We start from the raw sequence: 19,210 nt of genomic DNA, 5'->3' as shown, positions 1-19,210 counted from the left end.
TTACTTATAATTTAGGTTTAAGTATTCATCTGAAGCACTTGACACTCTAACCACTAAAATGCTTGATTAGGAACTCAGGCTTGAGAGACACATCAGAAGAGGGCGAGAAGAGTGTCAGAAGACCACATCATTTTTGTGATTAATGTTTCAGTGCTACTTTTTTTTCATGTTTCAACAAAGGGTATGAAAAAGATTCAAGCTTTTTCAGGGAAGAACACACACTTCATATTATTTCTTTTCCTTATTGCTTAACAATCTCAAGCAACTTCCACTAATGGGTTTCTGCTGTTAGGCACTTCAGGTCCTGCTTGTAATTTTGTTATTTAGTGAGAAAACCAACAATCAAATGAAAAACTAAAAATATAGGGCCATCTCCATTTGCATGTCAGGTAATAAAACTGTGTCACTAGCAGTGTGTCCTATGGCACTCACTTAACTTCTCTGACCCTTAAAACAAGATTTTTAAAGGTATATATTTCTGTGAATCTATATAATTGGAAATTCTCATGGGCTTGTCTCAAAACTTCCATGGATTAAAAAAAGCTCTTTAGTAATAATTTTAAAGGTAATGCTTGTTCATTAAGGAGTAGTTGTAAAATAACATTTAATGAAGAAAAAAGGAACTCAGTTCTGTTACCCATTGGCCTTACTATAAGGGCCTTTGGTCAGTTCAGTTCAGTCGCTCAGTCATGTCTGATTCTTTGTGACCCCAAGGACTGCAGCACGCCAGGCTGTCCATCCAGCACTTCCCTGTCCATCGCTAATTCCCAGAACTTACTTAAACTCATATCCATAGAGTCCGTGATGCCATCCAACCATCTCATCCTCTGTTGTCCCCTTTTCCTCCCGCCCTCAATCTTTCCCAGCATCAGGGTCTTTGCAAATAGTCAGTTCTTTGAATCAGGTGACCAAAGTATTGGATTTTCAGCTTCAGCATCAGTCCTTCCAATGAATATTCAAGACTGATTTCCTTTAGGATGGACTGGTTGGATTTCTTGTAGTCCAAGGGACTCTCAAGAGTCTTCTCCAACACCACAGTTCAAAAGCATCAATTCTTGGCACTCAGCTTTCTTTATACTCCAACTCTCACATCCATACATGACTACTGGAAAAACCATAGCTTTGACTACATGGATGTTTATTGGCAAAGTAATGTCTCTGCTTGTTAATATGCTGTCTATGTTGGTCATAGCTTTTCTTCCAAGGAGCAAGTGTCTTTTAATATCATGGCTGCAGACACCATCTGCAGTGATTTTGGACCCCAAAAAATAAAGTCTCTCACTGATTACATTGTTTCCCCTTTTATTTGCCATGAAGTGATGGGACCAGATGCCATGATCTTAGTTTTCTGAATGTTGAGTTTTAAGCCAACTTTTTCACTCTTCTCTTTCACTTTCATCAAGAGGCTCTTTAGTTCTTCTTCACTTTCTGTCATAAGGGTGGTGTCATCTGCATATCTGAGGTTATTGATATTTCTCCCGGCAATCTTGATTACAGCTTGTGCTTCATCCAGCCCAGTGATTCTCATGATGTATTCTGCATATAAGTTAAATAAGCAGGGTGACAATATACAGCCTTGACGTACTCCTTTTCCTATTTGGAACCAGTCTGTTGTTCCATGTACAGTTCTAACTGATGCTTCTTGACCTGCACACAGATTTCTCAGGAGGCAGGTCAGGTGGTCTGGTATTCCCATCTCTTTAAGAATTTTCCACAGTTTGTTGTGATCCACACAGTCAAAGGCATTGGCATAGTCAATAAAGCAGAAGTAGAGGTTTTTCTGGAACTCTTTTGCTTTTTTGATGATCCAATGGATGTTGGCAGTGTGATCTCTGGTTCCTCTGCCTTTTCTAAATCCACTTAAACATCTGGAAGTTCATGGTTCATGTACTGTAGAAGCCTGGCTTGGAGAATTTTGAGCATTACTTTACTAGCGTGTGAGATGAGTACAATTGTGCGGTAGTTTGAGCATTCTTTGGCTTTGCCTTTCTTTGGGATTGGAATGAAAACTGACCTTTTCCAGTCCTGAGGCCACTGCTGAATTTTCCAAATTTGCTGGCATATTGAGTGCAGCACTTTCACAGCATCATCTTTCAGGATTTGAAATAGCTCAACTGGAATTCCATTACCTCCACTAGCTTTGTTCGTAGTGATGCTTGCTAAGACCCATTTGACTTCGCATTCCAGGATGTCTGACTTGAGGTGAGTGATCACACCATTGTGGCTATCTGGGTTGTGAAGATCTTTTTTGTAAAATTCTTCTGTGTATTCTTGCCACCTCTTCTTAATATCTTCTGCTTCTGTTAGGTCCATACCATTTCTGTCCTTTATTGTGGCCATCTTTGCATGAAATGTTCCCTTGGTATCTCTAATTTTCTTGAAGAGATCTCTAGTCTTTCCCAGTCTATTGTTTTCCTCTATTTCTTTGCATTGATCACTGAGGAAAGCTTTCTTATCTCTCCTTTCTATTCTTTGGAACTCTGCATTGAAATGGGTATATCTTTCCTTTTCTCCTTGCCTTTTGCATCCTATCTTGTAAGAGCCTGAAAGCAGCTTAAAAAAATCACGACAGAGTTTTAAGAAGGAAACTGTTAGAATGTCACTGGTCTGGATCTCATTTTATTCTCAACAGTAGAATCATTAATTCTTTTCCTCTCCTGTGCTGTATTTCTGTTTAGTATATATTCCGTACGTATATTTGTCACTAAGTATATTGTTCAGTGTTGGAGAAGACTCTTGAGAGTCCCTTGGACAGCAATGAGCTCAAATCAGTCAATCCTAAAGGGAATCAACCCCGAATATTCATTGGAAGGACTGGAGCTAAAGCTGAAGCTCCAGTACTTTGGCCACTTGATGCCAAGAGCTGTCTCACTGGAGAAGACCCTGATGCTGGGAAAAATTGAAGACAGGAGGAGAAAGGAACAGCAGAAGATGAGATGGTTGGAAGGAATCATGACTCAATGGACATAAGTTTGAGTAAACTCTGGGAGTTGGTGATGGACAGGGAGTCCATGGGGTCACATAACTGACATAACTGAGTTGGACATAACTGAGAGACTGAACTGAACTGGATATCGTCCAGAGGCTCCTGAGCACTGATAAGATATTAAAACATTTTTCTACATCCAACCCTCTTCTTTAGACCTATTTTATGGGATCTACTGTATAATCAGATGGTAAAGCATCTGCCTCCAATGCAGGAGACCCAGGTTTGATCCCTGGGTTGGGAAGATCCCTAGAGAAGGAAATGGCAACCCACTCCAGTATCCTTGCCTGGAGAATCCCATGGATGCAGGAGCCTGGTAGGCTACAGTCCACAGGGTCGCAAAGAGTCAGACATGACTGAATGACTTCACTTTCACTTTTCACTTCACTGTATAATCTAAAAAACTATGTGAAGGTCTTCATTGTTTAAGCTCTAAAGGATAAACTACAAACACTTTGATTTGGCTTTTAAAAAAATCCTTTAACTTAGTAAAATCTGGTCCCAGCCCTTCTTTTTAGATTCTCTAAACTTCATTCCAAATTACTCTACAGCTAAATAGCTTCTCATGCTACTGTGAGACTCAGCTTGAGGGCTGGCTTATCCTGTGTGGTCCTTGGACACTCCCAGCCCTAAAGCACTTACAGGTGACTTTACTCAGGCTGACAAGACTTCTTATTCTGAGAGAATCCAGGTAAGAATGAGGATTTAAAATTCTAATTCTAATGGTAGTGGTTCCAATTCCAGGTAAGATGGAATGAGTACACTCTCCCCTTTCTCCCCATGAATACAGCTATAAAACACAATGCAGACATCAGCTATTTGAGGACTCTGAAAAATAGCAGGCAAATTAGGGAAGATCAGAATTCAAAGTACCACTAAACCAGTGCTACATTTACATTCTGGATTTTATCTTGGACATTATGGATGTGATTTTATATATATTCTGAGTTCTGTTTTATTCCTTAGGGGAAAAAAAAACTTCAAGTGGTCAGTTAACTTGTTTAGACTATGTTACAGGCTTTGCCTCACTTTCCGTCTGTGAAAGCTCAAATCTCAGTTCATTCTTTTAGCCTCTTAAGTTTGTCCCATGCACGTGGGTTCAGGGACCAGCCTGAGACTTGTGAGGGATTCATAGACATATAGTGGGTCAGCCATAAAGTTTGTTCAGGTTTTTCATAAGAATGAATGAACTTTTTGGACAGCCCAATACAAAATACATACACATACAAAGAGCTTCAAGAGCACTCCTTCTTCAGATTTTTCTCTCCTTGTTCTCCAGGAGTGGCTGTTGCAGGCTTCTTTCCCCTGGTTCCTCACACCAGAAAGTTGATGGTAGGGTTTCTATTGCAGTTTAGCTGCTCATGTACTTTGTGAGTGTGGCCCTCTCTTATGGCAAAGACACAAACACACAAAGGGACACACAATCATGTGCTAACTGCTTCTTCAGATTTCTACTCCCCTCCACGAATGTCTGTTTTTATTTACTCTTCAGAGTCCTCAGGTAGTTGTTATATATATTTTGTCCAGAATTTATTGTTTATTATGCAGGATGAGAGATGGTTTGTAGAAAGCTTATATTAATACCATAGCAAACAATTTTTGTTTGAAACATTAAAAGGCATTGCCTCTGCAAAAATATTTACATTAATATGATTTCAAACAATATCTGGCAATTGTCTGCTTCTTAAACTTGGCAGTGTTTATACGAGCATGTGCTTTATAATTACTTCATATGTTTTATAACCTTTTTTGTATGCACTGTATACTTCACAATTTTCTAAAAATGAGGTACTTCAGTCCTTCATAACCAGAACTTCAGTTTCTCACTTAACATTTACCCTTTGGATCATGTTGTTTTGAAAATAACACATTTAAATAGCATTTTAGTGATATCTGAATGAAAAATTTTAATAAAAAAAAATCTCTTGAACTGTAAAAGTGAATCCATTAAAAAAAAAAGTCTCACATGGGCAAGGGTAAGTAAAGTCTGTTTTAACCCACCTTAAGGGTTCAAGCCAGCAAACAATCCCTTGTAGTATTAATATTTCAACATACTAATGGAGCTTACACCTTTGAATTGAGATCTTGATATTTAAATCCTGACTGTTGTTACCAAATGTGTGACCTTGGATAAGTTACTTTAGTTCTCTGAACTTTTTTTTCATTGTAAAATGGAGAATATAATATTTTCTACCTCTCAGGATACTGGATGGATTAATCAGGTGATGAATGTAAAGCATTAAACATAGTTCTAGGTACCTATAAAATGTTCAGTGAAAGTTAGCTATTATTAATACTAATACTTTCTTCTAAATCTGAAAGGATATCTATGGCTGATTTACTCAATTTCTAATCTTTATTTGATGCATTTCCACAAAAACAAATTGAGATCATTTTCCTTCACTTCCAGGAATATACAACCTTCTACAGATTAAAATTCAGCACAATACTAAAGATGAGTTTTAGTTGAATGCACCCTCTAGTGGCATACACTATGTGCAAGAACCTGGTGTCTACAAAAGAAAACCTCTCTATGAAATGTCAGGTTCTAGGTTGACATTTCCTGATGGCTCAGCAGGTAAAGAATCTGCCTGAAGTGCAGGAGACACAGGAGACGCGGGTTCAGTTCCTGGGTCAGGAAGATCCCCTGGAGAAGGAAATGGCAACCTGCTCCAGTATTCTTGCCTGGAGAATCCCATGGACAGAGGAGCCTGGAGGGCTACAGTCCATGCGGTTGCAAAGCGTCGGGCATGACTAAGCACACAGGCCTGGCAGGTTGACATTTAGAGCCTGAAGACAGCCAGTTGAGAAAATGATGGTATAAACAGCACTCTCATACAGCTTTTAGGCTTCCCTGGTGGCTCAGACAGTAAAGAATCTGCCTGCAATGCAGGAGACCTGGATTTGACCCCTAGGTTGGGAAGAGTCCCTGGAGAAGGGAATGGCTTCCCACTCCAGTATTCTTGCCTGGAGAGTCCCATGGACAGAGGAGCCTGGTGACAGTCCATGGGGTCACAAAGACTTGGACATGGCTGAGCGACTAAACATAAATGCTTTCATCTTTTAGGAGGCTTCTTCTCTTCTAGAGCTGGAGGAATTAAAGAAAAAATTTTTTAAAATGTTTACCCCCGTAAGACTCAGGATATTTGTGATATTTACCATATCAAATTCCAATATTCCTGTAGCATCGACATTAATCTTTCCTCTTAAAATAGAGTAATTTTCTAGCTTCCTTTACCAAGCATTGCAAAATACTTAGTCTTCATTTAGTTAACAAACCATAATGAGCATCAACTATGTACCAGGCAATGGGGATACAGCAAACAACTTATTACACAATTCACTATTAATTATGCATTTGAAAAGCACCATAAGAAAGTATACATATATACTACTGTGAGTGTGTATTAGGAATTGATCTAGGTTGGAGAGAGGGACTTTGAAAGCCTTGCATGCATGCTCCGTCACTTCAGTCATGTATGACTCTTTTCGATCCAGTGGACTGTATTCTACCAGGCTCCTCTTCCATGGGTTTTGCCATGCAAGAATACTGGAAAGGGTTGCCATGCCCTCCTCCAAGGGATTTTCCCAACCCAAGGATCTTCCTGACCCAGGGAATTAAGTTCCCTGCATTGGCGGGGGGTTCTTTACCACTAGTGCCACCTGGGAAGCCCTTGGATGACTTACTTGAGAATAAAATATTTAAAGTCTTGAAGGGTGAATGGAAATTCATTGGAAGAATAAGAGGAGGAGTACCATAGAAAGAGAACAGAATATAGATAAAGGCTTGGAGATAACAAGGTGCATGTTAGACTCCTGTCATAGAGCTCAAAGGAGAGGGGACTTGCACAGGGTGAGGCTAGAGAAGGGGCAGGGACTTAATATCTCTTTGAAGTGAAGTGAAGTGAAAGTCTCTCAGTCGTGTCCAGTTCTTTGCAACCCCACGGACTATACAGTTCATGGAATTCTCCAGGCCAGAATACTGGAGTGGGTAAGCTCTTCCCTCCTCCAAGGGATCTTCCCAAACCAGGGATTAAACCCAGGTCTCCCGCATTGCAGGCGGATTCTTTATCAGCTGAGCCACATGGAAGCCCAAGAATACTGGAGTGGGTAGCCTATCCCATCTCCAGGGGAGCTTCCCAACCCAGGAATCAAACCGGGGTCTCCTGCATTGCAGGCAGATTCTTCACCAACTGAGCTATCAGGGAAGCATCTCCTTAAAGAGTTTGAATTTCACCTTAGGGAGTTTGAATTTCATCTTAAGAACAGTGGGAAACTACAGAAGGGTTTAAAGTGGGAGAGCAACAATCTAATTTACATTTCAAAAGTTTGCTTTGCTAAAGCATGGGAAATGGATTTGAGGGAGTGGAGCGAGAACAGATGCCCAGATCAGCTGCCACTGATTCAAGATAAAAGCTGGAACAAAGGAGGTAGCAGCAGTGATGATAAAAAAAAAAAAGCTATTTAAGAGTTTAAGATGTGAACTGGATTGAGTGTGATGATGGGGATGGGCGCAGTTGTCCTGGTCAGCTGAGCAGATTGCCAATTTTCCCACCAAGTACAAACACTGGTGGTAGCCATTTTTTTTTTTTTGTGGGGAGGGAAGGGAGCTGTGGAGATAGTTGCTCAGGAGACTAAGGTTTCTCTCTTGAAGACAGACCTTCTTTGACTCCACATGGTGGTATTTCAGTTGAATGCTTAAATATCATTGTTTAGGACTATGAGGCACCAGCTCCACCCAGTAAAAAGTGAAAGTTCGTCACTCTGTCATGTCCAACTCTTTTTGACCCCATGAACAGTAGCCACCAGGGTCCTCTGTCCATGGAATTCTCCAGGCAAGAATACTGGAGTGGGTAGCCATCCCCTTCTCCAGGGGATATTCCCAAATCAGGGATGGAACCCAGGTCTCTTGCACTGCTGGAAGCTTCCTTACTCTGAGCCACCTCCACCTAATAGGGTCCCAAATGTCCTTTATATATTTCTATCATAGTGATCCATTCCCACTGTGCTAAGTTTTACTTTACTGCTGCTTATGAAAACCTAATGTCCTGTGACTGCATGTCCTGATTTCAGGCACAAGTCTCAGATTGGACCACTTCTGATCACAGGTGCCAGGTCCTGGTCCAATCAGCTGTGAGGAGTTAGTCACATGATATAAACATGGCTGCCAAAGGCCCACTCCTGGAGGTTGGGAATACTCAAGGTGTGGGAAAGGCCAGACATGCCAAAGGACACGTACTTCTCTATCACCCTGCTTATTTAATTTATATGCAGAGTACCTCATCCAAGATACCCAGCTAGATGAAGCACAAGCTGGAATCAAGATTGCCAGGAGAAATATTAATAACCTCAGATATGCAGATGACACCACTCTTACGGCAGAAAGCAAGAGTAATTAAAGAGCCTCTTGATGAAGGTGAAGCTGGAGAGTGAAAAAGCTGACTTAAAAGTCAACATTCAAAAAACGAAGATCATGGCATCTGGTCCCATCACTTCATGACAAATTGATGGAGAAACAATGGAAACAATGACAGATTTTATTTTCTTGGGCTCCAAAATCACTGCAGATGGTGACTGAAGCCATGAAATTACAAGACGTTTGCTCCTTGGAAGAAAAGTTATGACAGACCTAGACAGCATATTAACAAGCAGAGACATTACTTCGCCTACAAAGGTCTGTATAGTCAAAGCTATGATTTTCCCAGGAGTCATGTACCTATGTGAGAACTGGACAATAAAAAAGGCTGAGCACTTAAGAATTGATGCTTTTGAACTGCGGTGTTGGAGAAGACTCCTTAGAGTCCCTTGGACAGCAAGGAGCTCAGACCACTCAATCCTAAAGGGAATCAACCCTGACTATTCACTGGAAGGACTGGTGCTAAAGCTGAAGCTCCAATACTTTGGCCACCTGATACTAAGAGCTGACTCGCTGGAAAAGACCCTGATGCTGGGAAAGACTGAAGGCAGGAGGAGAAAGGGACGACAGAGGATGAGATGGCTGGATGGCATCACCTACTCAATGGTCATGAGTTTGAGCAAACTTCCGGAGATAGTGAAGGACAGGGACGCCTGGCATGCTGTAGTCTACGGGGTAGCAAAGAGTTAGACGCGACTGAACAACAACAAAGGAAAACGTTAAGTCCCTCTCGCCATCAATTCCAAGAAATGTTTGCCTAATTTTACGAATGAAGTCCAGTACAAAGAGCACTACTTAGGGAAGACTTTTGGGCCTCTCCCATCGCCACGAATCCTCTCATTCGTCGCCCCCACTATGCCTTGCGTTCTGCACAGCACAGATCGTACACTCTTCATCTTCGTGTCCCCGGCGCCTAGCGCGTGCCCTTCAAACACTGCGCCCTCCACATTTACTAATTAGCCACTTTCCCCAGTACCAAAGTACACTGCAGCGCCAGACAGGGACGCTTCTGCTAGTGAGCCAATTGCTCGCCGGAAGTGACGCGCTGCAGGGTCGACGTGCTTCCGGTCTCGGGTGTCGCCGCCGCCGCCGCCGCCGCAGGGGGACGGGTTTCTCTTGCCTGCTAACTCTGCTGCTCTGGGGGATACTTGCGTGGCAAGAAGCTGTGCGTGAGAGAGTAAGGTGGTAGGATCTTCTCCTCGTTCCCTGGGACTCGGCGGGAGGGCGCAGGAACTGGCGGCTAGGTCCCCGAGGGCCCCCAGTGCCAGGTGAGGCTGAAGCACCGCGCTTCGTGGCGGGCCCAGGCGGAGCGCTGGGATCTGTCTCAGCTGTAGGGCGCTAGCCGCTTGGGCCGGCGTGTCCAGCCTCACTGGGGCCGGTCGGGCGGAATGGACGCGACCGACTGGATACTCAGAACTCCCCCAGTTCCTTGTTCTCAGGAGAAGGATCATCCATCTCCCCTTGAACGGCCCCATTCCCCACTGTGACAGCCACAGGATCTGCATCGACGAGTGTGCTTGTGTGGTGTAAAGTGGCGTGCAGAGTTCCACGCCTGTTTATTGGCTCCTTCCCACAGCTTGTGTTGAAGGGATGTTGTGGCCGAAGCTGAGGTTTTAACACTGGTTAGTGCAGGGGATGCTGCCCTAGAAGGGGGCGTGCTAATAGTCGGAAACGATGTGAAACAGCCGGGTTGGAAGTAGCTTATACTCTGATTACAGGAGACACAGACATAAAGAACAGACTTTTGGATACAGTAGGGGAAGAAGAAGGTGGGATGATTTGCGAGAATAGCATTTAAACGTATACATTACCATATGTAAAATAAATAACCAGTGGAAGCTTGCTGTATGAAGCAGGGAACCCAAAGCGGTACTGTGTGACAATCTAGAGGGGAGGAAGGGGTTGGGGGGTGGGAAGGAAGTTCAGGAGGGAGGGGACATATGTATACCTGTGACCCATTCATTTTGATGTATGGCAAAAACCATCACAACATTGTAAAGTAATTATCCTCTAATTAAAAATAAAATTTAAAAAAAACAAGAGGAAGATTTGGTATTATCATGTGACTGTAAACGAATATATTTTGCTTATCAATCTTCCGGAAGGAGTTGTAATGACAACTCCATGCTTAAGGACAGGATTTGTGTATACTTACTAATTTGCTGTACAAATTATTTGTGATGAAATGGCAGATTGTGCAAAAAGATTGGAAGAAAGTAGACCTGGGACTTGGAGATAGGCAAATAAACTAAGAAAACTGCAAAATTTGGGAAAAGTAACTTAATTTACTATTACCATGTGATTTCATTTTTGAAATAATTTGGTTTTTTGCTGAATTGTTTTCCAGTTTGAAGCAAGTATTTATATCTGTGTTTGTTTTTTAATTGTAGCTTTTTTTTTTTTTAAATTGGAGTGGTAGCTTCTCTGGCAAGGGCTAGATTTGCATTGCAGGTATGTCTATGCAGCATGTTATAGAATTAAATATATAGATCTCTAAGTTAAGTTAAAAAGTCTTCTAATAATTAACACTCAACATATGGGCATCGTTGATATAGTGATATAGCATATATCTTTAGTTTTATTTTTTTCTTTGAAATGATGATGGCCATGCTTGTCTTAAAGATTGATACACCTCTGATGAAGCTATGACCAGGTGGGCACGAGTCGCTACCACACAGAACAAAAGACCCTTTCCTGCAACATCATGGGAGGACATGAAGAAGGGGTCCTCTGAGGGACAAAGCCAGAATCTTCCAAAGAGTAAACAACTTGAAGCCAATAGGCTGTCCCTTAAAAATGATGCCCCCCAAGCAAAACACAAAAAGAATAAAAAGAAAAAGGAGTATTTAAATGAAGATGTGAATGGATTCATGGAATATTTAAGACAAAACTCACAGATGCTTCACAATGGTGAGGTGATAGCAAAAGACAGTCAGAAAGTAAGGGAAGAAATTGAAGTTGCTTTAAAGAAAGACAGTCGCCGGGAAGGAAGACGATTAAAAAGACAAGCAGCAAAGAAAAATGCAATGGTAAGATTATCACTTCCATCACAATGTTATGTTGTATGGTTGGAAACTTATTCATACACGCACATACATGTTTTAGTAGAGTGTGATTGTGGCTATGTGCTAGACTTAGATGGCATCTTTTGAGGGCTAGTAGTAACTCTAGGATTTTTGTTTAGCATCTTGTATATGCTAGACACTTGGTGTAGTGATCAATTATCACAACAAAACAAAGATGGTGGCATTATTTCCATATTTTGGGTAGAAAACACCAGTGTGCAGATAGGTTAATTATCTTGGTGAAAGCCTTTTAGCAACTAGCAGAGGAGAATTCAAACCCAAGAAAAGGTGTTAATATTTGAGTACTTAGATTAGTGGCTAGTACACTATATGTGTTATTAAATAAATGTGAACCTAAATGAACTGCTAACTCTATGCAGTCCAGCCAGAAAAAAGAAAGATACTTAAACCCAGAGTCTGACTTTAAGACCTATGTTCTCACCCCTTCCAGTAGCCCTTTTTCAAATAGCCATTTTTTGAAAAAAGATCAAAGTAAGTGAGAAAGTTAAGTACAACAGGTTAGATATGTGTGGTTCCTGTTAGTTGGAAGGGATGTCCTTTTATCTTTATCCATGAAAAACTGTTGCACAGGAAGAAAATCTAATGTGTCGCACTGGTTAGTAACAGAGTAACAGTAACAGAGCAGAGTAATAGAGCTAAAACTCCTTGAGACTCTCCCTGCTCATTGCTTCCTCCTTCCCCGTGTTACACTGAGAAGAATGCTGGAGACTGCACGTTTATTTCTGCATTCCCAAGACCTAGATTTTAAACTGTTTCAGACACAGGAAATGAAATACTGGTATAATTCTTTCCCTTCTTTAGCAAGGGATTCTTCTAGCAGGATAATGCATAAGAATCAAGATTTGTTGCTATTTTACAGTTTTATTTTTTAATAGACTTACTAAATGTAGAGCATTGTTTGCACCAATGTAGACTTGAAATGTTGCAGCTTCCATAAATGTGGCTTCTATTTGCAGGGTTATTTTTATACAGTGTCATATTTAAAGAGTCTTTTGTAAGATTCTTTTATAAGCTAATACTGATAAAATATTCCTTATGAATAAATTGGTATAGAAAAGACAGTCATTTCTATTTGGATCAAGATAGTCTTGTTTAAATTGTGTAGTTATTTTAAAGTATTTTAAAGTCAAGTTAATTTAACATGAAGATAATTTTAAGATAATTCTAGGACTTTCCTGGTGGTCCAGTGGTTAAGGCTCCACGTATCAATGCAGGGGGCCCCAGGTTTTGAGGTTTGATCCCTGATCAGGGAACTGCATCCCACATGCCCAGCTAAAGATTCTGCAGGCTGCAAGGAAGATCGAAGATCTCGAGAGCTACAGTTAAGACCCAGCACAACCAAATACATAAATATTTTTTAAAAATTTAAAGATAATTTCTTTGACATAGGCAGTGTGATGAATTACATACATTTTGAAAAAGTTTAGTATCATAACTTTAAGAGAAAATTTATGTTTTTAATTAGGGGGAAAGACATTGTTTTTCAAAACAAAAAAAGGAGTTCTTTATAGTAAAGCATATGCTTTAATACTACAAGGCTTGTTGAGACCCTTCAATTCATTTTCTTACTTTTCTTAGTATCTCAGACTAAGCATTGGTTCTTAATTGTTAATTAAAAAATGATGAGCTATTTTATCCAAAAACTGTTTCCAGTTTAAATAAAATGTTTTAAATATCTACCATCTTTGATTATGACTGATACTCTTATTCATTGCAGCAAAAAAAATCCTCCAAATTGCTAGGTAGTATGTAAAGCAATGAAACTATTGTTCAATGTTATGGTGGAGGCAAATAATTCACTGTAGAATTATACCTTTAAAATGTGCATATATTCTAAAATGAAGCCTTTGTTTATAAATATTAAGGAACATGTATAAAAGATATAAAAATTGTAAAGTATAATTTTTGGTATGAAATATATCTTATGATTTGAATCACAGCTTAAATGGAATCACTTGACTGAAATTCATTCTATTATGTGAACTTTAAAAAGTGACGGTATTAATTTTAAGTGCTAATTTTTATGGTCATTGCCTGTCTCCTCCAGAAAACTCAGTTTTTCTAGATACAGACATCCCCATTAATGAAGTGAAATGTAATAAGTCCATATTTGCTTAATTCATTTAAGCAATTACCTTCTACAGAGATTTAAACTTTGTCTCCTAGACTGATAGATTTATGAATTGAGGGTTTTCAAAAGTACTGAAACCCTCTGATGAAAATGACGGTTTCTCGCGGTTTAGGAGAATATGAAACACTTTTTTCTACAAATGAAATACTGAGAGTTCAAAAAACAGAACTAGACAACTTTAAAATGGGATTGTTTTCTTGATGACTAGAATTAATAAAGCCGGTGTAGTGTTGCAGTGTGGAAACTCACGTTTTGTTTTTTCAGGTTTGTTTCCATTGTAGACAACCTGGCCATGGGATTGCAGATTGCCCTGCTGCCCTTGAGAATCAAGAAATGGGCACGGGAATTTGTTACAGGTGTGGATCCACAGAGCATGAAATAACCAAGTGCAAGGCTAAAGTAGACCCAGCTCTTGGTATGTTGTTGTTGTTGTTTTTCCTATCAAATTTTTTTATTTGGTTAATGAGCAAAGTGGCCAGTAAGTAACCAACTGGTTTTCTCATTGCTGACAGAGTTTGTTATGAATGTGTCACTTAATATTTTGAAATCAAATGTGATTGAACTTTAAATTAGGTAACAACAAATATGTTTTCTTCTTAGTGTTTTAAAATAATATGAATTACACTATATAAATAGATAGATAGATATAGATAGATATCTGTATCTATGTCAATATATATATATACACACACATCCATGTGTATATATAACTAAACAGGAACTGTTGATCATTACAGGTGAATTTCCTTTTGCAAAATGTTTTGTTTGTGGGGAAATGGGGCATCTGTCCAGATCTTGTGCTGATAATCCCAAAGGACTCTATGCTGATGGTGAGTACTGTTACTCTTGTATGTTGAAAATGGTGGTGAGTCATCATGCAGTTGTGATTTAATTTACATTTAAACAGTTTTTAAATAAATTCCTAAATAAGTGGCAAAATCTCTAGAATTTCATTATTTTTATCAAGCATTATCCTATGGTGACTTAGAGGTAAAGAATCCGCCTGCAGTAAAGGAGACGTGGGAAATGGGGTTCGATCCTTGGTTGGGAAGATCCCCTGGAGAAGGAAATTGCAACCCACTCCAGTATTCTTGCCCGGAGAATCCGCATGGACAGAGGAGCCTGGCGGGCTCCAGTCCATGGGCTCACAAAGAGTCGGACACAACTGAGCAACTGAGCACACATTCTGTGTACTAGACTTTGTGTAATTTAAGTTGATACATCAAATCAAACTGACCTCTATATTTCAAACTATTTGTACTTACTTCAGTATCAGTTGTGAGAATATGTTATAAATATCTACTTTTAAACCTAACAAGCAAAAAGATTATTTCTCAAACTAATATAAGATTTAAAAAATAGTGTGGTGAATTTAATCTCAGTGTAGCATAATATTTTGGGTAGAAGGGTTGGTACTCACTATTCTGGATTTTTGTTTTTCCTTAGTTTATTGTCTGGCATGGGCCATGTAACATTCTTACCTTTGGCACAGCTAATGTCTTAAGGTGCCCACAATAAAGTCTGTGATGTTTAAATCTTTAAGGAGGAGGTTGGCATCTGTTAATGTGAGTCATTTATTAATGTGATGCTGGTACCATTAGGTTCTAGACACTTCCTGTGTCATGTCCTGGGTTCCCTTGCAGAAGTCCAATGAAAAAGCATAGCTTTGGAGTTAACACCAGTTACAGTCTCAGAACTACCACTCATTAACTGTGGGACTTTGGCCAAGTTATTTAACTTCTCTCATCTCAGTTTCCTCACCTGTGAAATGGAGATGAGAAAATTTTACTTCATTGATTCTAAGATGCATTTTTTTTTCACATTTTAATATATCTGAACTCAATGTATCTTAATATTGGTGGGTGTTACATAATAGGCATTTTGTTTTTCCAGAAAGGAATGTAAAATAATGATATATCTTATAATCAGTGGTGTCTTAGATTTGATGAATTATGATATTTTACCGTAAAGAGTTATGAGGATTAGAATAATTATTAAAGTGCCTCCTCTGTTTCACTGTGGCATCTACAGCAGTAAAGTCTTGGACCTGAAAGATGCTCAGAAGTGTCTTTCAGTTTTGAACTTAATAAACAGGCCATATAATATGACTAGTGAGCAAAGAAGCCTTTGTATGGTGAACCAAAATGACTAGATATAAAAAGTGTGGCAAGGGGAGTAAGTCACAGAAAAGGGTGAGTTCATCCAAGTTTATACCCTGTGAAGGTCATTTTTCTGAGTAAGTCATTTAATATTATGAACATGATCATGATAATGCTTGACCATTAAGCAATAGTGTTTGACTATTCAGTGAAAGATTCATTTTAGAAAAACTCATTTTAGGACTGTGTTGTAATTCACAGTCCTGGAATGTTGCTTAAAGTAGGCAAATAGGCATTTTTACTAGAGTTTGGATGCCTGGCAGATAAAGGCACTGATATAAAAGTTAATTTCATTCCTTTTGTAACTACTCACCCCCATCTGACTTGTATAGCAGGGCAGTGGTTTGTATCCTTTTTTGGGGGGAGAGGGCATTGATCATTAAAGAATCTGATTAAAAACTGTGGACATTCTCCTCAAAAATGCATCTGCACGCAAATTTTTCAGAGTTCACGAGCCCATGCGTTTCTAACTGTGGTTTAAGACCCAGGCTTCCAGGCAATGGCTCCTGGACACTCCAGAGAACAAGTACCTTCCATCATATCTCACTTCTCTTTCCCACATCTCCCTTGAAGGTCAGGGGCAAGAAATGGTGGGTTGATAACAGTTTAGTGCTCTATGAGGTTAAGAGGAATGGAGAATAGATTTATTAATAGGAATAAGTTGTTCCTGGCTTCAGCTACCTTTGCATCTAAAAAGGTTATGAGGATCAAATAAGATATGAAAGTGCTTTGAGACATTAAGTATCCTATGTAAGTATCAGAGGTTTTCAGTGACTCTGTTCTTTTTATAGGTGGTGGCTGCAGACTTTGTGGCTCTGTGGAACATTTGAAGAAAGATTGTCCCGAAAGTCAGAATTCAGGTGAGATCTCTGGGCCTTCTTTAGAAGGGGTGAGATTGAATATTCCTCTGTGTTTTTGTTGAATTTTTGTTATTAACAACTCCCTGAGGTACAGCTGGTTTTAAGGCTGTCTGGTTTCCTCTTACAGTGATGACTTCATCATTTCTTTATCAGCAGTACTAAGTGAGCATTAGCTGCTGTTCTCGGGTGGGAAAAAAAATGATCAGTAAGCCCCAGAGGACCCTGATTTTATAAAGCATCTTATTCATAAATATTTACATTTGCTAACTTATGTGTTTAATAATACAGTCAATTATGTTACTTAAAAATATTAATTTGCTAAGAAAATAAGAAATATGAGAATAAGTTGCAGTATTGTTATGATTGAGAATCCTCATGTAGGTTCTGAAATCAGAAGGATTCCAAGTTGGTTGCAAAAACTTCCAGAAATATTTAAATTGTGTAATCCACATAGTATCTGGCCAGTTTATATTTTCTTCCTAACAAATACTCCCCTTGGTCATCTAAAACTTCATAAATGTTTAACAAACCTAAAACAGATATTGGGGGATGTGGAGATCATTGTTACATTAGTTTGCCTAGATTAGAATGGTGATAATCTGTATGAAAGGAGGTAAGACAGTAGGATAGCCCAGAAGTGCTTCTTGGAGAAAAAGCACATTTCTTTCTATATCAAATGGTCATAGTACTATTCAAATAAGTCTGCCCATTCTTACTTCCTACCCCTGGCATTTGAATTTGAAAACCAAGAGTTCTTGTTTAGAGTCTTGTCTAGAAGAAGATAGTCTTTACTACATTGTAGGCAGTGAGATTGAAATGAGAAGTGGAATTTGAATTCTCCCTCCTGGGAGGATTGCCACTTCCCAAATGACAAGACTGACAAGCAGATGTTGTATAATTTCACAGGTGGAATCTTGTGCATTTAAAACTGATGCTTCAAAAAAAAAAAAAAATAAATAAAACTGATGCTTCATAAGTCTTGCTGTTTACAGTCTCTTGGAATTCATTGACTCTATAATGATGAACTCTGGGAAAGAATGAAGGAGCTTTCTCATCAACTTGTGCATTGCAAAGCAGTTGCTGCATTTCCCTAATTGGGATGACAAATTGCCCATGTACTCTGAAATCAAGGGTTATAATCAATTACGGAATTGCTCACTTTGCTTTAGTGATGGACTCTTCTCTCTTTGTGATTATGCATGTCAAAACTAGTTCCTTTGCTAAACCAGTACCAATCAATCTAGGTGGGTGTATTTGATCACTGTCTTTCTTACATTTTGAGTTTTCTGTGTCTTTACAGATCGAATGGTCACAGTTGGTCGCTGGGCAAAGGGAATGAGTGCAGACTATGAAGAAATTTTGGATGTGCCTAAACCACAGAAACCCAAAACAAAAATACCTAAAGTTGTTAATTTTTGATGATTAGTACTGTTGTTTGTTCAACATTCTGAACTGGGCCTGCTTCACAAGTTGGAGCTGGACTGTCCCTTGGAGGCCTGTATTATAGATATCAGTATAATTTAGTTGTGGTCAAACCAGTTCCTGAGTTCTGTCCATCAAGGGGCACTTCTCACATTGCTTATAGAAGATCACTGAAAAAAAGTATAAGATGTTTAAAATGGATTTTCTAAAAGAATATATTTTTGACCGATAGAACTTAGGTGTAACTAAGTGATTATATACCTGATTGTAACAATCATTTTTTTCTTCAAAACAAAATTATGCATTAATATGAACTATCCCTAAACATAGGGTAACTGCTTTGCATTTGGAAATGAATTTGTGGCCCTGTTGTTGGTTCAAAGTATCAGTTTATCATATGTTAGAAATTTATTTATAATTGCCACAAAAATGTATTTTTAAAATATTAAATAAAAATTCATTTGCTATTTACCTAGTTTTCTGAATACCTAATTTTGGATTGAATGAACCCTGGTAATGTCCATGTAACAATGTCTTTGAAAACATGATCTATTATGAATCCTAGATGAGATTAACTTTGATTAATGTTTGTTTTAGTTTTGGCATAAAGATTTACAAACTATTGAGGTTAAAATAGAAGACTACCTCAGCTTAATAGCAGCTCGCTCTTTGCCCCTGATTTTCAAGAGAGAGATTCCAGCCAAAATTCAGTTTGGGATATTTAACCAGAATGGTGATGGCGTGTAACAGACTGTCTATCAAACTTAATAGCATTTTGTTCACATGTTTTAGATGAGTCAGGGTGAGATTCAGGCATCATCATAATAGAGTTAGAACACTAATCAGAGACCCATTAGCTTCTTTGTTTGATTTGATGAATACATGCATACTTAATACATACATTTCACAAGGCTTAAGGCTCCCATTGTACTGTATAATGGAATGAATTCGTTGGATTGTGTGTTTCATTTGGAATTTTACCTGATTGGATGCATTTGTAACAAAAGGAAACAGCTGTGATTAGTTACTGATGTTTTCAAAAGCAAAATATTTACCAAATAAGAAAAGGAACACTTTTCTGTTTTAATGTCTGTACATCTCAACATTTCTAATCTTAATAAGAGCTGTTCTTTTTTTTTTTCAGCGACAG

The 19,210-nt window shown here is 39.0% G+C and overlaps 1 protein-coding gene across 3 annotated transcripts; it reads left to right on the top strand.

Moving 5' to 3' along the window:
- The first annotated feature begins 9,450 nt into the window (after window positions 1–9,450).
- Window positions 9,451–18,531, top strand: ZCCHC9 (zinc finger CCHC-type containing 9). Of its 3 annotated transcripts, none has more exons than XM_043464742.1 (6): window positions 9,451–9,584; window positions 11,025–11,431; window positions 13,884–14,034; window positions 14,357–14,449; window positions 16,570–16,638; window positions 17,939–18,531. In XM_043464742.1, the coding sequence occupies exons 2-6, from the start codon at window positions 11,048–11,050 to the stop codon at window positions 18,055–18,057; spliced, it is 816 nt and encodes a 271-aa protein (XP_043320677.1). In that variant the 5' UTR covers window positions 9,451–9,584; window positions 11,025–11,047; the 3' UTR covers window positions 18,058–18,531. The 3 variants fall into 3 exon arrangements, with proteins under 3 accessions (XP_043320677.1, XP_043320676.1, XP_043320678.1); XM_043464741.1 differs by having other exon boundaries at window positions 9,467–9,579; XM_043464743.1 differs by having other exon boundaries at window positions 9,515–9,670.
- The last annotated feature ends 679 nt before the right edge of the window (window positions 18,532–19,210 follow it).

This window comes from Cervus canadensis, chromosome 4 (genome assembly GCF_019320065.1).
Source record: "Cervus canadensis isolate Bull #8, Minnesota chromosome 4, ASM1932006v1, whole genome shotgun sequence".
In the NCBI taxonomy this organism is placed as follows: domain Eukaryota; kingdom Metazoa; phylum Chordata; class Mammalia; order Artiodactyla; family Cervidae; genus Cervus; species Cervus canadensis.
This window is presented reverse-complemented; position numbering and strand designations above follow the sequence as displayed.

Excerpts from the sequence above, each read along its gene's own strand:
- ZCCHC9 (XM_043464742.1), top strand. The coding sequence starts at position 11,048 with ATGACCAGGTGGGCACGAGTCGCTACCACACAGAACAAAAGACCCTTT. Across the intron at positions 11,432-13,883 it reads CAGCAAAGAAAAATGCAATG|GTTTGTTTCCATTGTAGACA; the intron begins GTAAGATTATCA and ends TTGTTTTTTCAG. Across the intron at positions 14,035-14,356 it reads TAAAGTAGACCCAGCTCTTG|GTGAATTTCCTTTTGCAAAA; the intron begins GTATGTTGTTGT and ends TGATCATTACAG.